Raw genomic sequence first — 21,670 nt, 5'->3', positions numbered from 1 at the left:
TACCGACTCTTTAAAATGACACGTGGTGTCATCGATTTTGTACTTTTTGAAATTCATGGCTGTTCTTCTGGGTTGGTGAATAAAACATGTTATGAGACAAACGCCAAAACATAACAGATGCAAAAGTAACATGGTGAAAGGAAGTTGAAAAATGCAATTTAAAAGCCACAAAACAGAATGTATAACTATTGCCTCTCATTATAATACGAACCTTAATATCAAATCAGAACATCGCCTTCGAATATACTCCAAAAAAAATTGTGGACCCATCTATTTTTGCAGCTTCTTCAAAAATTAATCCATCTTCCAAACAAAATCAAAAATGGACAATTGCCAATTGATTACAATATTAACCTCTATTTATACTCATTCTATGCTGAAAAAGCCCATTCTTGAATGCAAAAAAACCTGGATAAATAGCAAGTAATAGCCATCCTCCACAAAACAGCTTCACTTTAAACAATTATATTAGTACCCTAGAAAGATCTAGAAACTCACACTAAATAGAATTAGCCACAAGAATGCTGTGCTGACTGGAGGTGGGTTTTCTTTGGTTCCAATAGCTATAGCTTTAGGTGTAATTACGACACTCAAGAAGCTAGACACCACTCTGAACAAATCCATAACCATATTTTAAGAGTGACAATTGACAGTATTATTAGTACATTTACTTTTAAACCAAATGAAATAAGTATCACCTCCTGTATGTATATTGGGGCCAGGTAGATTCTGTTCAGCAGATGCACTAGCAAATCCTGAAGTGGCATATGAGACATCAGAGAGAGTGCGGCGAGCTGGAGGAAGTGGCACAGGTGGTTTTGGGAAATCATATGCATCATCATCTTCACTATCATCTCTCTCAGCCCCGTCGCTGATGGCAGAATCACCATTGTCTATAAATAATTAACAACTGAGTGAATGACAAAAGAATTTTCAGAAATCTGGTCTGAGAACTAGCTTTAAGTGCAGAATGTGTAAACCTGTAGAGAAAAATTAAAAAGAAGAAAGATGGCACCATATTAGAAATAAAAATAGTAAACATCGGAAACTTCTTGCTCTAATTTCTAGCATCTGCTGTCGCATACGAATCCAAGTCATCTGGTCTATGGCTTAGTGGAGGCAGAGGGGAAAATGGAAAAATGGCAAAAAGATGAGAGCAGTTACAGACAGAATAAGGACAACAAAGATGTAAAGATTCAAAATAGAGGGCTAGAACTTCTGCCCAGCAAATAAGACCATTTTTATAGAGAGAGAAAAGCTGGCCAAATACCAAAGGTGCTTCCTGGACTACTGAGCATTTCCAGCATTTCTTTTTGTGCATAGAAGCAACTTACCTGACACAAATTGTGGCAAATCTACATTTGCGGCCTGAGATGATGAAAACATGGATTCGCACATTAGTCTCAATGGGTCAGATTCAGTCAATGTTCTAATTAAAACATACAAAGAAACATTAATAGCAATTAGTAATAAGAAATGGTTTCTCGACTGATGTTTTTCATCAAGCCCACAATTGATAAACTCAACATAAAAGCATATTTTAGTAAATTCAGACAGAAACTTCAGAAAGCACCCATGTATTACAAAAGAGTCATCACCATATAATTCTACGTAACCATACTACTTATGACAAATCACTAACATATTCCAGAAGTTGCCTCATATTGCCCTCAATAACAGATGAACACAACTGTGATTACTTTTAATCTGGTTCAGATTAGGAATTTGAATCTAAGCAGACTAGCTGCATTAAATAAAAATGTTCAATTAAAATAATTTTCTTACTCTGTATTGTGGCTGCTCTGTGCTTGCAGCGGAGGTCTGGAATCTAAGGAGGTGGTTGCACAGAGAGGAGCATGTACAGGCAATGAAGATGGAGTCATGTAATCAATATCCTCATCACTACTCTCTGAACGTTCCTCTGGTGCAGATGGCTTTGGCAGAGGCCTGAAAGCAGAGTCAAAGTTAAAATAGGTTCAAGATGTCCTGATCTATTTGTACAAAATTAAACACTGTATCAACATAACCTACATGAAATCCATCACAAATAGTACCATTATATCGCAAAAAAGTATATCATAACATTGTGTTGTTATCACAGTGATTAAAACAGCTGCAAAAGGATTGTGTGACTTATTTAACAAAGATTTAAATTTTCTCTGAGAATCTAAACTATTGGGAGTTTTCTACATTGCACAAAAGGTAGTTCTTAGGAAGCTTTCCCCAGACCAAAACATCTGTTACCGAACTGAACTCATTTGGATTTACTGCTGTAGATATTGGGTTTTTCCTCACAGAAGAGACAAAATTCAGTTTATCAGGCCTTTCCCTCTGAACTAGATCTCATCCTGAATGGTAACAAATTTAATTCTACTGTACAATGCACTACAATGAAAGCTACAGGAGCTCAGTATCCAGATGTCATTGGGTTCCCAACTTACACTGTAATCAGAAATTGATTCTGAAGTGTGCAATGGACATAAAGTCAAAAGGTATGTATTAGCTTGGTAGATTAAACTGAAGTCTAAAGTGGGATACTATATAAACATCAAAGTTAATATCAAGACATAAGAAATAAAATTTTGCTACAAAATGTTACCATAAGCACCTTTTAATAGATTTTAGTGGATTTGTCCTTTAATTATAAAATAGCTATTTAATAGTTACCCAAAAGCTGTGCATCAGATCCAGCGCTATGATTCCCATTAACACAACTATACAAGGAACTTTACATACCCACTTCACTCCAAGTAATTATGACCCAACTTTATTAAGCACCATTTATGTGTCTCACACATGGTCAAACTTTAACTGTCTTTGAATGAAAGTACTTAGTAGAATTTAATTTCTGTTGCACAATTGAACAAGCAGTCAATATAGAATTTAAAAACACTTGAGGCATTCCAAATGACTTGATGCCAAACGTAGCCACAGATGTTATAATGACAGTGTTACAGTAGCTATGAAGAGTTGCTTACAGGAGAAAATTTCAGTCTACAAGAGTAGAACTTCAAGAGGTGGTGCCTCAAGAAGCAGCATCTTTCATTAAGGAGCTTCACCATCCAGGTCATGCCCTCTTCTCATTACTAGCATTGGGGAGGAGGTAAAGAAGCCTGCAGACCCACACTCAATGTTTTAGGAACAGTTTTAGGATCAGATTTCCGAACAGTCCATGAACACTACCTGCTCATTCCTCTTTTTTCTGCACTATTTATTGTAACTTCTGGTAATTGTTATGTCTTGCACTGTACTGCTGTCTCAAAATAACAAATTTCCTGACATATATCAGAAATAATAAACCTGAATCCAGTACATTACACAAGTGGCTTTCTTAAATGATAGCCTTTAAGCCCAAGTTTCAAAAAGCTTTCACGTGAATAAGTTTTGTATTTGAGGTTCTTTCAAGCAGAAAAGATGCAACCGAGAACACTGAAATCAGAACATTGCAAGAATACAGTGAACAGAAACATCTTCCAAACAAAATGGAATATTTATAAATTAGGTTGACAGATACCTAAAAAATACAATGCCCTAGCTCAAAGTGTCAGATGCCAGAATGACATCAAGGTGGAATGAAAAAAAAATCAATACTTAAACTCTTTATATAAAAAAAACACAACAAACTAACAGCAAGGATAATAAAGTCAACTGAAGGTCCTACTTCCAGATGGGAAGCAATAAAGATTTAGCTATCTGACATGGATAGGGTTGGACTCAACAGTAAAATATGTTCTATCTTTAAACAGCACTGCCAAATGGTCAAAGTACCAGCACCCACAGAGAAACACCACAACATGTACAAATTTGCCAACCCTTCACTTTTTTTGTGTGGAGTTATACCACAAGAAAGCACACAAGCAAGTTTCTGGCTCATGCTTTTTAATACATTATATACAAGCTTAAGGTGCTTTCTATTGGAGATGAAGAAAAGCAATATTAACATCTACATACAATTTTTTCCTGTGTTATCATGGATTACATTGTACTGCTGCCACTAAATTAACAAACTTCACAACATATGCTGGTGATATTAAACCTGATTTTGAAATAATATGCAAAAGGATGTCAGTGCATTAAAAAAGGTATTATTTATTCACACAATTTATACAAATACTGCAAACCAATGAGTGACAGGCAGCAATAATCATCAATTGAAGGCTGCAATTACCTTGTAGCAAGAGAATAAATAGCATTCGCTGACGCAGAGGGTTTCACTTTGGAGTTGTCGTACTCCGAAACATCATTCATTGCACCACTGAAAGCCTGCAATAATTAGAAGATTAGGTGGTTTGGGTGAGCTTCACTTTACAGGAGGTTAGATATATTGGAATATTTTATGTATGAGGTAACTATGAGGTAGTTTTTCCATTCCCATTTATGATGCGGAATCTTTTAAAGCCCTTAACACATTATAAAGTACATCTATAAGTAGACTTACAAGTATATTCTGTTTTCTTTTACTCAGTCTTTGATAACTTCTCTCATGAGAGAGAGATTGAACACAAGTCTGTGGCTTGCACTTTATTGGTGATGTATTACCATTAAATTGTCTTGTAAACCTATGTTTTTATATTGGTAACTTTAATTTATGTTTTTGCAGTTAATGGACCTCAAGCTAACAAACCTTAAAAAAAAATCAAGATAATCATAGCAAAGTCAATTACATGCAGTGTATCTATCCACGTTTAGGAAGAATTACAGTAGAACCTAACTGTCTTTCAAAGATTCGAGAGATTAAGTAGAGGACCCCACGTCATATGCTGCAGACTTGAGATTCTTTTTTTTATATATATAAGAACATCATCCCTTTTCCAGAATTATTCAGTAAAATATTTAAATAAAAACTATTACTTTTTATAACAGTGCCCCACTTTTACCTTATTGCATCAGCTTCAGGGGAGAGGTAGCTCCAACTTGAAAACTCAGTTTATTTAATCATTTGTCTGAAAGTTCATGCTACAGATTTTTTTTCAGTCTAATTTTTTTTTAAATAAATAATTCAACTTATAATATAATTTTCTAGATCTTTTCCCAATTGTTTACCATCTGACATTTATAAGATTACTTCAACAATGCCTCCAGTAAAACTCAAACATACCCCACCTTTGCTCAGAACTTAGCTTGGCGCCATGGCTTGTGGTTCTCAACATTAGTAATGAAATATCACCCTTGCGCTTTGGTTACCAGAATCGGTAAGAGCACAAATCATAAACAAAAGATTCTAGAAATCTTGAGCAACACACACAAAATGCTGGAGCAACTCAGCAAATTGCAGCATCTATGGAGGGGAATAAACAGTTGAAGTTTCAGGCCAAGACCTTTCATCAGGACTGAAAAGGAAGGGGAAAGCAGCCAGAATAATAAGAGGGTGGGGGTGAGGGAAAGAGAGGGGAAGGAATGCAAGTGGGCAGGTGATAAGCAAAACCAAGCAAGGGGTTAGGTAGGTGGGTTGGGGAGAGGTGAAGTAAAAAGCTGGGAGTTAATAGATAGAAGAGATAAAGTGCTGAAGTAAGTAGGAGGAACCTCATAGGAGAAAAACAGTGGACCATGGAAGAATGGGAAGAGCACCAGAAGGAGGTAATGATTCAAGTTACAGAGAATGGTGTGCTGGGTAGGGAGACTCATGAGAATGGTAAGGTAAGGTGTTATGGTGGCAGGAGGATGGGTTGAGATAAATATGCAGGAAAATGCTCAAGACACATTGACTAAAACCAGAGCACAATTTGATCATGGGGCCCCTCTGCATTCAGCTGTCCTGGGTTTTTTTTTGCAGAATACTGTTCTATATCAAATGGACATGCTTAAGATCTGTTGGATGGTTTTGCCCATACACCTGTGATAAACATCAATGCCCATTGCCCTCTCTTCCACATTTTATTCAATCCACTTAGAAATTCTAAGATGTCTCCTTCAATTTCACGGCACTCCTTAAATCAACGTTTTGTTAAATTTAAGCTCCAAATCACTTCAATTAAAATTAAAGGATTCATAGCTGCTACTGACAAAATTATTTCTTCTATCAAATTATGAAAAGAAGAAGTGGACAGAGAGTTGGATTATTTGTTAGAATATTAAAGGTTAAGTGAAAAAAAAAAAATTAAAGGTGAAGCAAAGAACAAAGATTCTGGACATGCAATTATTTAAGATGCTGTCTGGTAGTGATCCCACCACTTGGGTATGAAATATCCAACAGTAACGAAAAAAATAATGACTCCTTACCACAGGACTATCAAGCCCAAGTGAGCTGCTATGCCTAACTGCCTCCATCCTAGTGTCCATCTGAGATGTCAGTGGTAGAGGCAAAGAATGTCTGTTGGACAATTCTCGGCCTGTCCACCTGTCTCCAAGGTTAAGGGTCTGGACAGATGGTTTAGTTGCCTGAGATCGTGAGTGCCAGGGTTCTCCAGGTCGGGTAGGTGGCGCAAGAGGTAGCTTATCTCTTGTGGGGAGGTCATTTGGCGTGCTTGGTAAAGGGCGCCTCTGCATACGAGAATCCATGTTTGCAGATGGATGTCGCTCAGGTGGTGGAGGCGGAAGATCTCGATGCAATGGAGGAACCGGTAAAGGCTTATCCTGCTTATGTGAGCCACTAGATGAAGCCTGTGTGGGAACAATGTAAAACAAAAAGATATCCCTTGAATAATTAAATGTACTTTAATTTAGAAACACACAAATACTGGCCATACTGGATGTTAATAAAGTTGACCCTGATCAACAGAAAAACTCTTTCATGTCAAAGTGAAAACAGATCTCTACAAGGTGATCTAAATTAATTAGAAATATAAAAATACAAAATAATTGATTGCATAAGCATCTACCTCCTTTAAAATGACATTACATCATCACTGAGATCACCTGTATGCAGTCAAGGTGTTTCAACTAATTGTAGTAAAAATACACCTGTACCTGGAAGGTCCAACTGCTGGTGAGTCGGTATCCTGGCAAAAACTACACCATGAAGACAAAAGAACAGGCCAAGCAACTCCATGAAAAGGTTATAGAAAAGCACAAGTCAGGAAATGGATACAAGAAATGGAAAGAATATGGCACAGCTGTATATCTGCCTAGAGCTGGCCGTCCTCAAAAACTGAGTGACTGTGCAAGAAAGGACTAGTGAGGGAGGCCACCAAGAGACCTATGACAACTCTGGAGGAGTTACAAGCTTCAGTGGCTGAGATGGGAGAGACTGCGCATACAACTGTTGCCCAGGTGCTTCACCAGTCACAGCTTTAAGGGACAATGGCAAAGAGGAAGCCACTGTTGGGAAAAAAAAATCACATGAAATCTTGGCTAGAGTTTGCCAGAAGGCATGTGGGAGACTCTAAAGTCAGCTGGAAGGAGGTTCTATGGTCTGATGAAACCACAGTTGAACATTTTTGGCTAAAAGACTAAACACTACATATCATCAAAAGCACACCATCCTTGCCTTGAAACATGGTGGTGGCTACATCATACTGTGGGGATGCTTCCCTGAAGCAGGCCCTGGAAGACTTGTGAAGGTAGGGGGTAAAACAAATGCAGCAAAATAAAGGGGAATCCTTAAGGAAAATCTGATGCAGTGTGCAAGAGAACTGCAACTTGGGAGAAGATTTATTTTCTATCATGACGATGCCCTCAAGCATAAAGCCAAAGCTACACAGGAATGGCTTAAAAAACAAAGTTAATGTCCTGGAGTGACTAAGTTAGAATCCAATTCAGAGTTTGTGGCTGGACTTGAAAAGGGCTGTTCATTCATGATCCCCATGCAATCTGATGTAGCTTGAGCAGTTTTGTAAAGAAGAATGGGGGAAAATGTTCAGATGTACAAAGCTGATTGAAATCTATCCACACAGACTCAAGGCTATATTTGCTGTCAAAGGTGCATCTACTAAATACTGATTTGGAGGGGGTGAGTAATTATGTAATCATTTGTTTTGTGTTTATAATTGTAATAAATTTAGACCAATGTGCAGAAAATTGTTTTCACTTTGACACAAAAATGTCTTTTCTGTTGATCAGTGTCAAAAAGCCAAATTAAATTCACTGTGATTCAATGCTGCAAAACAATAAAACCTGAAAACTTCCGAGGGGGTCGGGGGGGTCTTTTATAATAATACTTTTTATTAGACACTAAATCTTATGTACAGCTGCAAAACGAGAAATGGTGAAGTTTATACAAAATATACAGGAATTTCCATTTTCCAATTTCCTTCAATATTTGATGTAGACATCAGACTCATGACACTTATTCTGATAGTAAGTGGCAAGTTGCAGCTCAAAACATATGGCAGTTTTGTATTTTTCATTATTACATGCTAAAAAGGTCATCAGCCGTTAAACCCATTGTTTCGACATACACATCCTCACCACAACTTCCCCAATCCGTTTTGATAAAAATCTTGCCAACTGACATCAATTTAAAACAGAACAATGACCATCATTATCTTGTAACTTAATGATAACAATGTGTCACAATTCTGGAATGGATTTATCAACGCTCCAGATTGCCAGTATTCAAGTCATATTCCTCTTGGTAATGTATCTCTTCTCCTTTGGTATTCTTTACTCCATTACCTTCAGCAGATAATAAAAATCATCTTGTTCATTTCTTTTAAGGGAGCTTCTTTTTACGTTAATCAATTCGTCCTTTGATGGGACCTCTGTCTTTTTTTTCTTTAAATTTTTATTAGTGTATAATCAGTGGTACTCCTACAATTGCTTCCTTTCAAAGATCTCCCAAAAAAGCTAACCCAACACATAATTTCCTTTAAAAAAAAAATCAATCATTTTGGAATTCTTGTTAGTTTCCCTGGTGTCTCTTCAGTATTACTGGACCGATGCAAGGATAGTTCACCAACTCAAATAAACCCTCATTTTCCTGAACAACTGAAGTCATCATGGATAATTCTCCTTTGCATTTCCATTTCTGTTCCCAAGCTCCAGTTCATTCATCATTTTTTTTTGTTATAACTTTTTCATTTCAAAGTGTAAACTTAATTCCCACTTCATTCTAATTTGTATCATTTCTCCTGGACAGTCCTTGAAACTCCAAACTCCTCATCTCCCAACATCTTTCTCTCTTAGAGTTAAGAAAGAAGTCCGAGGTACCAAATTGCTACTTACTAATTTAATAACAATAAAACTGCTTGATGTATTTTTATGTGCTTTCATAGAGGAGTAAGATAATGTATTCATGGTACATGCATCTGAGCATTGAGAACAGCAGATTTAATCTAACAAGAACTTGGAGAAAAATCCTCAGGACCTGATCATTTCCACTCAGGAACAGATAAATCTGCATTTTTTTAAAAATTATTTTTTTAAATAAAAGCTCCACATTTATCAATTCCTTTTGATTGCAAATACAAGCATTCTTTTTCAAAGGAAGAAAAAAAAAGATGCTAAGAACCATAGAGTTAGCTATGTCATAAAGACGCTGTTTTGCCTACCAATGCCCATGTTAACCTTTATGCCTACCTACATTCACCTCATTTGACTGCACTAGATTTATATCCTCATATGCCTTGCTCATTTCTCTGAACAATATGTACAAAATATATTAACCACTCTTTTGGGGAAAAAAAAACTTAGAAGATAGAATATAGAACACTACAGCACTACAGCCCATGATATTGTGCCAACCTTTTAACTTTCTGTACGAATCCCTTCCCTCCTACATTGCCCTCCATTTTTCTATCAACCATGTTTCTAAGAGTTTCTTAAATGCCCCTAATGTGCAACTCCTTCCACCCATTTAAAACCTACTCCCTCGTTTTTGAGCAAACACAAGGAAATTGGCAGATGCTGGAAATTCAAACAACAACACACACAAAATGCTGGTGGAACACAGCAGGCCAGGCAGCAACTATAGGGAGAAGCGCTGTCGATGTTTCGGGCCGAAACCCTTCGTCCCTCTTGTTTTTAATACTTTTACCACCTACCCTACCCTTACCACATAAATTTTATACACCTCTAATTAGGTTCCTTCACTCCAAGGAAAACATACCTAGCTTGCCCAATCTTTCTCCATAACTCAAGTCTTCAAATCCATGCAAATCTTGGTGAATCTGCTCTGCATTCTCTCCTATGCAGCCATATCCTCCCTGAAGTACTGTGATCAGAACGACAAGTGCAATATAACCAGTATTTTATAAAGTTGCTGCATATCGTGGCAAGTTTTATATCCTGTGCCCTGACCTAGGAAGGCAAACTACCGTAAGCCTCCTTCATTAGCATATTTATCAGTTTTGCCAGTTTCAGAAAAACTAGAGTTGAACCCAAAGTTCCTTCTGTTCAACATTTTAGTTGCCTTGCCATTTACTGCATATGCCCTACCTCTGACTCCCCAGAATCCCATCACCTCACACTTGTTACGATTAGATTGCCTTCACCAATATTCTGCCGAGCTTTCCATCTGATCTATATTGACATAAATGGATCTGGGGTTGAGAGGGTGAACAGCTTTAAGTTCCTCATCATACACATCACCGAGGATCTCACATGGTCTGTACATACCGGCTGTGTGATGAGAAAAGCCTCTTTCACCTCAGACGGTTGAAGTATGGGCTCCCCAATCCCAAGAACTTCCTACAGGGGCACAATTGAGAGCATCCTGACTGGCTGCATCACTGTCTGGTATGGGAACTGTACTTCCCTCAACTGCAGGATTCTGCAGAGTAGTGCAAACAGCCCAGCGTATGTGAACTTCCCACTATTCACAACATTTACAAAGATGGGTGTGAAAAAAAAAAGGGCCCGAAGAATCATTGGGGACCGAGTCACCCCAACCACAAACTGTTGTGGCTGTTACCATCTGGGAAACGGTACTGCAGTATAAAAGCCAGGACCAACAGGCTCCGGACAGCTTCAACCAGGCCCATCAGACTAATTCATTTATGCTGATACAATTGTATTTTTCTATGTTATATTGTCTGTCCTGTTGTACATACTATTTATTACAAATTACTAAAAATTGCACACTTAGACGTAACGTAAAGATTTTTTACTCATGTATGTGAAGGATGTTAAGTAACAAAGTCAATTCAATATTTTGCTGTAGCCTTGGACAACTTACACACTTGGTTACTACCTTTTGTGTCACCACAGAATTACTAATCATACCTCCTACACCCACATCCAGGTTGTTAATAAATATCACAAACATCAAGATTCCCAGCACCAATCCACTTGGTACACCACTGATAATAGACTTCCGATTAGAAAAACATCTTTACACTATGATCCATTGCTTCCCATTACTAAGCTAATTTTAGATTCAACTAGCCAGTGCACCTTGAACCCCTTGTGAATTAACGTTCTAGGCCAGCCAACCATGTAGAATCTGTCAAATGGGTTACTAATGTCCATATAATTATTTACCACTTTGCCTTCCATCTTCTTAGTTACCTCATCGAAAAGGTAACCAAAGTTAGTGCGGCATATTTACTCTACACAAAGCAATGCTGAACATCCCTGATCAGCCCCTACTTTCCAAGAATACATCAATGCTATCTCTGAAAACTAACTCCAATAATTTCCCTATTACTGATAAGTCAACCAGCCTGTAATTAGTTTCTTGACTTATCCCTGTTGTGTTTTTAAAAAACATTAGCTATCTTCCTGTCTTCAGACAACTCTTGTAGCTAACAAAGATACAAAAACCTCCATCAGTACTCCAGCTACTTTCTTGGTTCTCACAGCAACCTGAATGGGGAGGGGATTTATCAAAATTTCTGTTATATTATGTAACACTCTTCCCACCAATTAAAAACCTTGCCCATATCACCTGGCTCCACGTGTAGAATACTCCTTTTGTCCCTATGGGAGCCCATTCTTTCCCTGTCATCCACTTGTTCCTGATATACTCACAAGGCTTATAGGGCACATCTGACTTTCTGATTACTATTAAAGTGAGCATCAGTGGGCTTCCAAATGGAGCTTGATACACATGCACAGAAGAGGTTAGCAAAAATTAGAGAAACAAAATTATCAATCTACATTCCAATGCTAAAAGACAGGAAACTGATATACAAAAAAAGGAGGCAGTGAGCACAGACAAACTATTCAACCTTTGTCTATTCCTTTGTTACAGAGAATCTTTATGAATGCTATCCACAAAATCTCCCCTCGCTTTCTCTTTCATTTATTTTTCTTCTCATTAAAGCACTAGTTTATTAATTTCAGCTATTCCTCAAGATTACAAGTTCCATTTTTAATCACAGAAATTCCCTACTGGAATTACTTCTGATTGACAAATCATTCTAATCTTCATACCCACCTATTTTCTATGATCAAGTCCCTAGAGTTACGCAAGTAAGCAGTAAGAACAGGGTACTGAATACATATGTTCAAATACATTAATATTGAATGGCATGGTTGTCTCAAAGGGACAAATAGCCTACTATTGTTTTCTACATTTTAAGTATTGTTTCTTCCAGAATTGTAGTTGATGGGATTGGAGATGATGCTCCTTTCCCCCCGCCCCCCCCCTTTGCCACATCCAATTTAATCATGCAAAACACTGGACAATTAAGACTATATTGGTATATCAAATCTGTACATTATACCCGTTAATGATCTCCATCTACTTAAAGCACCTACTAGCAACCAAATCAAGATTAAGAACTCATTACACTGGTTCCCCAGAACATTACAAGAAGACATCAGAGATGCAGGGAACTTGTACAAGTAAACATAACAATGTCATTCTACTGAAATAGCTCCTTACCTTGGGTGAGACACAAGGACTAGGTGCACTGGACACAGTTGGTGATCGGTGCTGCAGCAGGTCTAAACGAGGAGGAACAGGTGGAAGTGCAGAATTCGGAGCTGGAGTGACTGGAGATGGTGGTCGTTCAATCTGAAGGGAAATAAATTGCAATGTAGTTAATACGATCACACAAACATTGGGTAAAATCTCTACTGCAGAATGTTTGCTTCAAATTAAAATCAGAATCCACAAGAACTATTACTTCACCGTATAAAACAAACAATAAATTGATGAAAGGAAGCTATCAAAGCATCTTGAACCTAATAGCTAAATGTTCTCTCTCAACATATAAAAAAATCTACTGCCATTGGCAGGAACACCAGGCTCAAGGCTGACAACTGGGAAATATTTAACAACTTATCATCAGGGTTCACCCTGAAAACCTAGATGTTGAGACCAACTCAAATCCAGGTGGAACCTTAAAAGAGGAACCAAAGAGGAAAATAAAACTCAAACACTGGAGCAAAGGATAAACAAAGGACAGAGAAAACAGGACGAAAAATTCATAGTATAACAAAATAAATTCTCTTCCATTTCAAATTCCAGAATTTAAAAATCTTTTAATAATATTTGAAGTACCCCCAACAAAATCTGTTACTCAGCATAAGCAGCTAGGAGTGTAAATAATCACAATCATCCACATATAGGCAGAATTCCAGTATCTTGATATGCAGAAGAAACTGCCTTTGCGTTGATGCCGAAAAAATGCAAAAAACTACCTTGATGTCAACAGAGGAAAGAAACTACAGGTTTACACTGTCATAGAATCAGAATACAACAATATGTAACTTGGCAATGAAGAAAGGAGCTATAGTGTTAAAATCTATTTTCTTCCAAAGAATCTTCTGTGTTTACAACCGTCTGGCTTAAGAAGCCCTTGAAATGGAAAAGCTTACAAAAATATAGTGGACACAGCTAGGCCCATCATGAATAAAGCCCTCCACACCATTGAGCTCTGTTGCAGGAAGCAGCATCCATCAAGTACCCTCACCATTCAGGCTGTGCTCTCTTCTCAATGCTGCCATCAGGAAGGTACAGTAGATAAAGGAGCCTCAGGACTCACCACCAGGTTCAGGAACAGTTATTACCCCATAACCATCAGGTTCTTGAATTGGAGAGGATATCGACCCACCCCAACACTGCACTGTTCCCACAACACTTCATGTTATCAATATTTATGTATTGTATTTGCGCAGTTTGTTGCCTTTTGTACATTGGTTGTTTGCCTGTCTTGTGCGCAGTTTTTCATCAATTCTATTGTGTTTCTTTGTATTTATTGCAAATGCCTGCATGAAAATGAATCACGGTTATATATGGCGACATATATACACTTTGATAACAAGTTTACTTTGAAATTTGAGCTGTAAAACGATGTTTTCCATAAAAGGGATGCAAGATGTTTTACTTTAATTCACAACAATTATCAACAGTTCTTTGCTCATGTAGATTTAGAGAACAAACAGCTAATGGGCTCTATTGTTTAAGAATTATTCGATATTCAATTTCTAAAGCTGAAATGCAACAGTAAAGATAATCAACTCATGCAACTCACTATCTGCTTTTCTTTTGCTAGGAGAGACAGATTCAAGTGTTTCAAAGACACAAAAATATTCAAGTTCTGCTTTAAAAGAGATCACTATAGTATGAAAGTTTTTTTAAATTAACCTTTTGAAAAACAATGATCAAGACTGTTGCATACTTGATTATTTTCATAACATGCATCATTACATATCTGTTTCCCATTTCCTGCTAAATGCTACTAATTAACTTCAATTGAATTGGCATTCAGATGAGAGTGCTCTATTGTGGCAGGGTACATCAACCTTTACACTTCCTCCTCAGTAGAGGGCAGCAGTGAGCCATTATAAGTCAACTGAGGAAACAAAGTTTCAGAATCCTTGGAGGCCAGTTTAAATTTGAATTTAGAATTTTAACTCCAAACAAAAATTTAGTTTGTCAAAAAAAAATCAAAATACTGAAATATTCAGTATGCATAAAATTATATTTAAAATCATTCCTACGTTTCCCTTTAGACTGCACATTTTAAAAGCAAATACAGTTCCATTAATTAGAATCCAAGTGGTATCTCCAAGAAAAATCAAAACATATTTTACCTCTCAAATGGCATACAAATCCTTTTATTAGTTAGGCAGAAAAATGAAAAGACTCAGGTTTTGTACTCCTTGTAGATTAGTCCTTCAGTTCTTTAAGTACTATACTGCACAGCTGTAAGTTTTCAATCCTGTAACCACCCTTTTACAATATACAACACCCTTTTCAGCAATATTTAACAGATAGCAATCAGCTGCAGAAACATGGGCTGAATATTCTCCTCCCTACCCAAGGAACACTGAAGTCAATTGTGGCACCCCAACACCCAAGTTACTGAAGACATTTATCAAAGTTGCAAACACAGCTTGGTATGGAAACACTGATGCTGATGAACTGAAAATCCAACAAAAAGCCCTCCACACCATTGAGCACATTTGCACGGAACTTTGTCACAGAAAAACAGCATCCATCGAGGACCCCCCCTCCCCCCACAACCAGGCCATGCTCTCTTCTCGTTGCTGCCATCAGGAAGATGGAACAGGAAGGAGCCTCAGGACCCACACCACCAGGTTCAGGAACAATTATTACCAGTCTATCATCAGCCTCTTGAACCGGGGGGGGGGGGGGGGGAGAGAGGAGGGGGGGTGGAAGGATAACTTCATTCACCCCATCACTGAACTACTCCCACTACCTATGAACTCACTTTCAAGGACTCTTCATCTAATGTTCTCGATACTGATTGCTCATTTATTATTATTATTTTGTTTTGCATTTGCAGTTTGTTGGCTTTTGCACATTGGTTGTTTGTCCTGCTCGGTATGGTCGTTCATTGATTCTATAGTGTTTCTTGGATTTACTGTGTATGCCTGCAAGTAAACAAATCTCAAGTAATGATATATTGACTTTGAACTGTGAAACCATGATTTTGTGCTCTAGGTAGCTGACAAGATTTAAATTCAAACAGTTCAGATAATCATTTCATATTTTCATTTTTCACGAAGGTAAAAATTAATTTCACGAAGATGCAAATTAACAGAGGTGTGATTACTTGAAAAGTTTGAAGACAAAATGTTCAAAGTATAAATCCACACCTGACATCAACAGTTGACTTGGCACACATTCCGCCTGCAAAATGCCTTAAAATATGTGGATATATGTTTTGTTTTACCTCGACTACTTCATAAAATTTAGAGAACAAAAATCTTAATCCTGCAGCATAAATTACACCAATTGTTTGCATTGTCAACGTTCTGTATTTTCTTTTGAATCATGTACATAACTTGGAAGCATACATTAAATTTTCACTGTTTGGATAAGCACAAAATAAGCTATTAATTACAACTTCCCAAATATTTCATCTCTCACTGCGCCCCCCCCCCCCCCCCCGCACTTGTTCAATCAGAAGATTACATCAGCACCAGTCAGCAATCACTCATCCTGTACAGTAGGTGGTGGTAGTGGGGTTATGAAATGTTTGTACCACATCTTCCTGGACATAAATATCACTGGGATCAAGATAGAATGTCCACCTGCTCAATTATATTATAAAAAGCTGCTGCATTTGTTTAGAAGTTATTAATATGCCAAATTTACATCTGATGTTATACGCTTGTATTTATACTTTAGTTGCCATTGCAAAATGGCAAACAAGCAACTTGACCACAGCAGTATTTCTCAAATAGCAAAAAAACAAACAGAATATCTGCTTTAATAATGCTAAACAACAGATGCTGAGGGTTAAAGTATTGAAAGGGCACCAAGGACAATTCCTGTGCACTGGGCTGCAATGCAGCAGTGTCTAAAATGAACTAATTAGTTGAATCATTCAGCAGAAGAAAACTCCCATATTTGAAGCACCACTCTTTTGTGTGTGTTTTTAAAGCAGTGTAGAGCAATGAAAGATTAAACATATTAAAAGTGTGCATTCCAGAGAACAAAGCCAAAATTCTCTCAGTCCCAACCAGCAGAACAAATTAAACTAATATATCACCACCACATAGATCCAAGTATAAAGACCTGTTAAAATAGGCACCAAATCTTCAAAGTCAGTTTCTTAAATTTACTACTCAGGCAGTTGCTCTGGATCAAGGGTGACTTTCTTCTTTAACTCTGTAGCTATAAAAATGACTAACGAGGACAATGTAGGACTCACAGTTGGGCTGGGTGGTGCCTGACAAGATCAATGGGTGGATAGTTTGTGATGTGGTCCACTCCTTCTATCACTTAGGCTGGGCTCCATGTACCCAATTCACAAACTCAAGATTTACAGTGCCATCCCAAAAACAACTACTCCATTCTGCAAGGTTTTGGGCCAGGGATTTCCAGAAGTTCAAGACGACATTCTGTTTTTCAAGGTGGTTTTAATAACATTCATAAGCACCTAAGAAATAGGAGCAGGAGTAGGCCATCTGCCCTGTCGAGCTTGCTCCACCATTGAATAAGATCATGGCTGATTGGCCATGGACTCATCTCCACCGAACTGCCTTTTCCCCATAACCCTTAATTCCCCGACTATGCAAAAATCTATCCAACCTTGTCTTAAGGTATCTTTACTGGGATAGCCTCCACTGCTTCATTGGGCAGAGAATTCCACAGATTCACCACTATTTTGGAAAAGCAGCTCCTCATCTCCATCCTAAACTTACTTCTCTCAAATCTTGAGTCTATGTCCCCTAGTTCTAGTCTCATGAACCAGTGGAAACAACTTTCCTGCCTCTATTTTACCTCTCCCTTTCATAATTTTATATGTTTCTATAAGATCTCCTCTCATTCTTCTGAATTCCAGTGAGTACCATCCCAGGTGGCTCAATCTCTTCTCATTGTCTAATCCCCTTATCTCTGGAATCAACCTGGCGAACCTCCTCTGCACCACCTCCAAAGCCAGTATATCCTTCAAGTAAGGAGACAAGAACTACACACAGTACTCTAGATGCGACATCACCAGTACCCTGTACAGTTGCAACGTAACCTCCCTGCTCTTAAATTCAATCTCTCTAGCAATGAAGGCCAACAGTCCAATTGCCTTCTTGATGGCCTGCTGCACCTGCAAACCAACCTTTTGTGACTCGTGCACAAACACTCCCAAGTCCTTCTGCACAGCAGCATGCTGCAATCTCTACTATTTACATAATAATCTGCTCTTTCATTTTTCCTTCCAAAGTGGATGACCCTGAACTTAGCAACATTGTACTCCCATCAGACCCTTGCCCACTCACTTAACTTCTCCATCGCTCTGCACTCTTCTCATCCTCTGCAATTTTCTTTTCCACTCAATTTAATGTCATCAACAAACTTAGATACAGTACACTTGGTCCCCTTTCCAGATCAGTAATGTATATTGTGAACAGTTGCAGGCCCAGCACCAACCCCCGTGGCACACCACTCACCACTGAAACACCTATGTATCCTGATTCTCTGCTTTCTATTGGTTAACCAATCCTCTAGCCATGCTAATATATCACCCCCAACTCTATACATCCTTTATCTTATGGGTAAGTCTTTTATGTGGCACCTTATCAAACACCTTCTGGAAATCCAAGTAAATAATGTCCAGCTGTTCCCCTTTATCCACTGCATTCGTTATATCCTCAAAGAACACTAGTAAGTTTGTCAAACAGGACCTGCCTTTGCTGAATCCATCCTGTATCTGCATGATGGATCCATTGCTTTCCAGATGCCTATTTCTTCTTTAATGATAGCGTCCTGAATCTTTACATTATCTCCAATGACAGAGCTTCCAATAGTGTCCTTGGCATTGGACTGAGAACAATGTGGCCTGACCAATTTGTCTGAATGAGTGCAATACAGAGCTCAATTCTGGCATCATTAGTCTGGGATGGTTGCTGAAGTTTATTCACTTTGTCTGGCAATAAGTAATCTGGAAGGAGTTTACAACAAATCTTTTTTATTTACTGTCAATAAGATTATATTTTGTCTTCTCAGATTATCAAAGGTCACTGCAGCTGATTGTTATAGATTGTTGCTGAATTCTATATCCAGATTGTTGTGCTCCATAGCAAACTAATAGAAAAATAGTACTTTATAATTTGAATGCATATTTAAGATATTGAAATATCTACTTCAGAAAGAACATGATCCAGAAAAACACAAAGACATCCAAATAAATTTACTTCTTTGTGGGGTCTGGGGAACATTATGTTTAAAGCATAATTATTGTTCAATTTATTTGACTTTCAAGTTGTGACACTGGATGGTACAATAATAAAATTCAAAGTTACAAAAAGATTTTCCTCATTATTTCTAACAGTTCAGGAGCGTAGAGAAAATTGCATGCAAGTAATCAATTTTTACTAATCCACGACGCTTGTTAAAGCAGATCTCACCTTGTAGTATTGCATTTCCGGATTCCTATACTATTTGCAGTTAGATTTCTACAAACTGGTAACACTTACTTGCATTTCAATCTAAAAGCCCATTAAAGCATACGTAATTGAAAATCATAGCCTATAGACTATACTCTTTTTGAAGTGGAGACCAGTAACTTATATATACACTGGCCCTTGACCAATAAATCTTCAATCCACTATAGGTCCTGGAATGTGTTTTTAAAAAAATAATCACACCTTAGTCTTTAAGTTACCTTTGCATTTGCCAGCTTGTTCATCATAAACAATTCATCACTGCGGTCATCGTCTTCATCCTCAAAATTTGGAGATAACATTGTTTCCATTCCCAGCCGGGTTTGACCTGGCCCATCTTTCGGGTCAAAAGGGTCCACAACAATTGGTTCAGTGCCTTTTATCTCACAACGACAAAATGGACATCCTTGACCTTCGGATTCCTAAATAAAGCACATGGAATTTAATCAGCTGTTGTCAACTGTGAAGGGACAACCAGTGCAAAGGCACTGAGGCAGTATCATGGAGCTATACCCAAAGTATTAATACAAATAGATATGACTATGCAACAGAAATGTATTACAAATAGGATATGAGCAAATACACCATAGAGGTAAACACACCCAAACTACTTTAAATATGTAATGTTCTTAATTCATGACATGAGAAACAGGTTTATTTCTATTGGCATTTAATTGCTAATGTATCTTTTCTCCGGATACAAGTCTTACAAATCTATAATTTCATACAACTCCTATCTAGAAACTGTATGGCAACCAGAACAGCTAGTGCCCAGTGGAATTATGCAACTTGACCTTCAGTAACTCTTATACATAAACCCGGTATTAAGTTTTTTTTTAAAAAGATACAAGCACGGAAGCAGGCCCATCCTGCCCAACAAAACCACACCATCCAATTATGTCCATGTGACCAATTAACCTGTACACCTTTGCACTGTGGGAGGAAACACAGTCATGGGGAGAACAACCTTACAGATTTTTTTCCCCGTTAAAAAAAAATCCTTATTTGATCTCAAGCTTCTTCTATGAGATGGTGTGATATGATTTATCATTAAAAATTTCAAACTATAGCTCAGATTTTTTAGAAAAATGTTCTAATAAATGGACAATGAGATTTGATTTGTTAACTTGTGGCTTTATTGAGCAGTCATCAATTTCAGATTCATATTTTGATTTAGATTTAATAACATGCATCACTTCTGTTAACAACCAACATGGGGGAGCTGCTGTGACTGGGTCTGTGGCACTGTGGCTCAGAAGCGGGGGGTGGGGGGGGGGTGGAGAAAAGGACTGCAGTAGTGAAGGAGATTCCATATTTAGAAGAGTAGACATGAGATTCTGTGGACACAATAGAAAAGGGAGGAGGCTCTGAAGAAAGAATTTAGGAAACTAGGTGGAAAGCTGAACAGCAGGACCTCCAGGGTACTATTCTCTGGTGTGTGGCACAGGCACCAATCCAGTGAGTGTAAGAATAGGATGATTTGGCAGATGAATGCATAGCTGAGAAATTGGTGCGGGGGGGGGGGGGCAGAGTTACAGATTTCTAGATCATTGGAACCTCTTCTGAGGAAGGTATAACCAGAACAAAAAGGACAGGTTCAAAATTGCAGTCAGTGAGATAAGTTGCAGTATAATGTGGGACAAAATTGGAAAGGGTGACTAATAGAGGACTGAAGGTGTTATATTTGAATGCACACAGTATACAGAATAAAGCAGATTTTGTAGCACAGTTAGGGATTGGTAGATATAATGTGGGCATCACTGAGTTGTGGACTACTGGAAAATAACACTTGAGAAATAATAATGGGAGACAAGGGAATGGCAGATGAACTGAGCAAGTCTTTTGTGTCAGCCTTCACCATGGAAGACACTAGCAGTATGCCAGAAATTCGAGTGTCGGGGCAGAAATGAGTGTAGTTGCTATTACTAGGGAGAGGTTGCTTGGGAAGCTGAAAGGTCTGAAGATGCAAGTCAGTTAGATCAGATGGACTATACCCCAGAGTTTTAAAAGAGGTGGCTGAAGAGATTGTGGAGGCATTAAAGACCTTTCCAGAATCACTAAATTCTGACATGGTTCTGATGGACTGGAAAATTGCAAAGGTCACTCCACTCTTCAAAAAGGGAGGGGAGCAGAAGAAAGGAAATTATAGGCCAGTTAACCTGATCTCAGTGGTTGGGAAGATGCTGGAGTCAACTGTAAAGGATGAAGTTTCAGGGTACTTGGAGGCACATGGTAAAATAGGCCAAAGTCAACATGGTTTCCTTAAATAATGCCCCTTTGAGCACATAGCAGAGGCCCATACTGCAGATATCCTGTGTGCCCTGTTCACATCATTGGACTTGGAACGCAGAGCAGAGGCCTGGTCTGCAGGTGGCTTTCATCACCCATCCACAGCGTTGGACTTCCAACACGGAGTTCAGAGTAGAGGCTTGACCTCTAACTCCTACACATCCCTGTCCCTATACCCTAATCTGACCTCTAACCTCTCTTC

The 21,670-nt window shown here is 38.1% G+C and overlaps 1 protein-coding gene across 1 annotated transcript in view; it reads right to left on the bottom strand.

Annotated features, from left to right (window-relative positions):
* cbl (Cbl proto-oncogene, E3 ubiquitin protein ligase) overlaps positions 1-21,670 on the bottom strand; it is a 150,130-nt gene that overhangs the window by 8,407 nt on the left and 120,053 nt on the right. The window contains exons 9-15 of the mRNA XM_059956967.1: positions 19,401-19,601; positions 12,707-12,838; positions 6,220-6,600; positions 4,169-4,263; positions 1,786-1,947; positions 1,335-1,429; positions 699-893 (exon numbers count right to left, since the gene is read on the bottom strand). Of these exons, the coding sequence (XP_059812950.1) occupies positions 699-893; positions 1,335-1,429; positions 1,786-1,947; positions 4,169-4,263; positions 6,220-6,600; positions 12,707-12,838; positions 19,401-19,601 (1,261 nt within the window). The remainder of the gene's footprint in view (positions 1-698; positions 894-1,334; positions 1,430-1,785; positions 1,948-4,168; positions 4,264-6,219; positions 6,601-12,706; positions 12,839-19,400; positions 19,602-21,670) is intronic.

This window comes from Hypanus sabinus, chromosome X2 (assembly GCF_030144855.1).
Source record: "Hypanus sabinus isolate sHypSab1 chromosome X2, sHypSab1.hap1, whole genome shotgun sequence".
Classification (NCBI taxonomy): Eukaryota; Metazoa; Chordata; class Chondrichthyes; order Myliobatiformes; family Dasyatidae; genus Hypanus; species Hypanus sabinus.
Note: the sequence above shows the minus strand (reverse complement) of the source record. Positions and strands in the feature narration are given on the sequence as shown.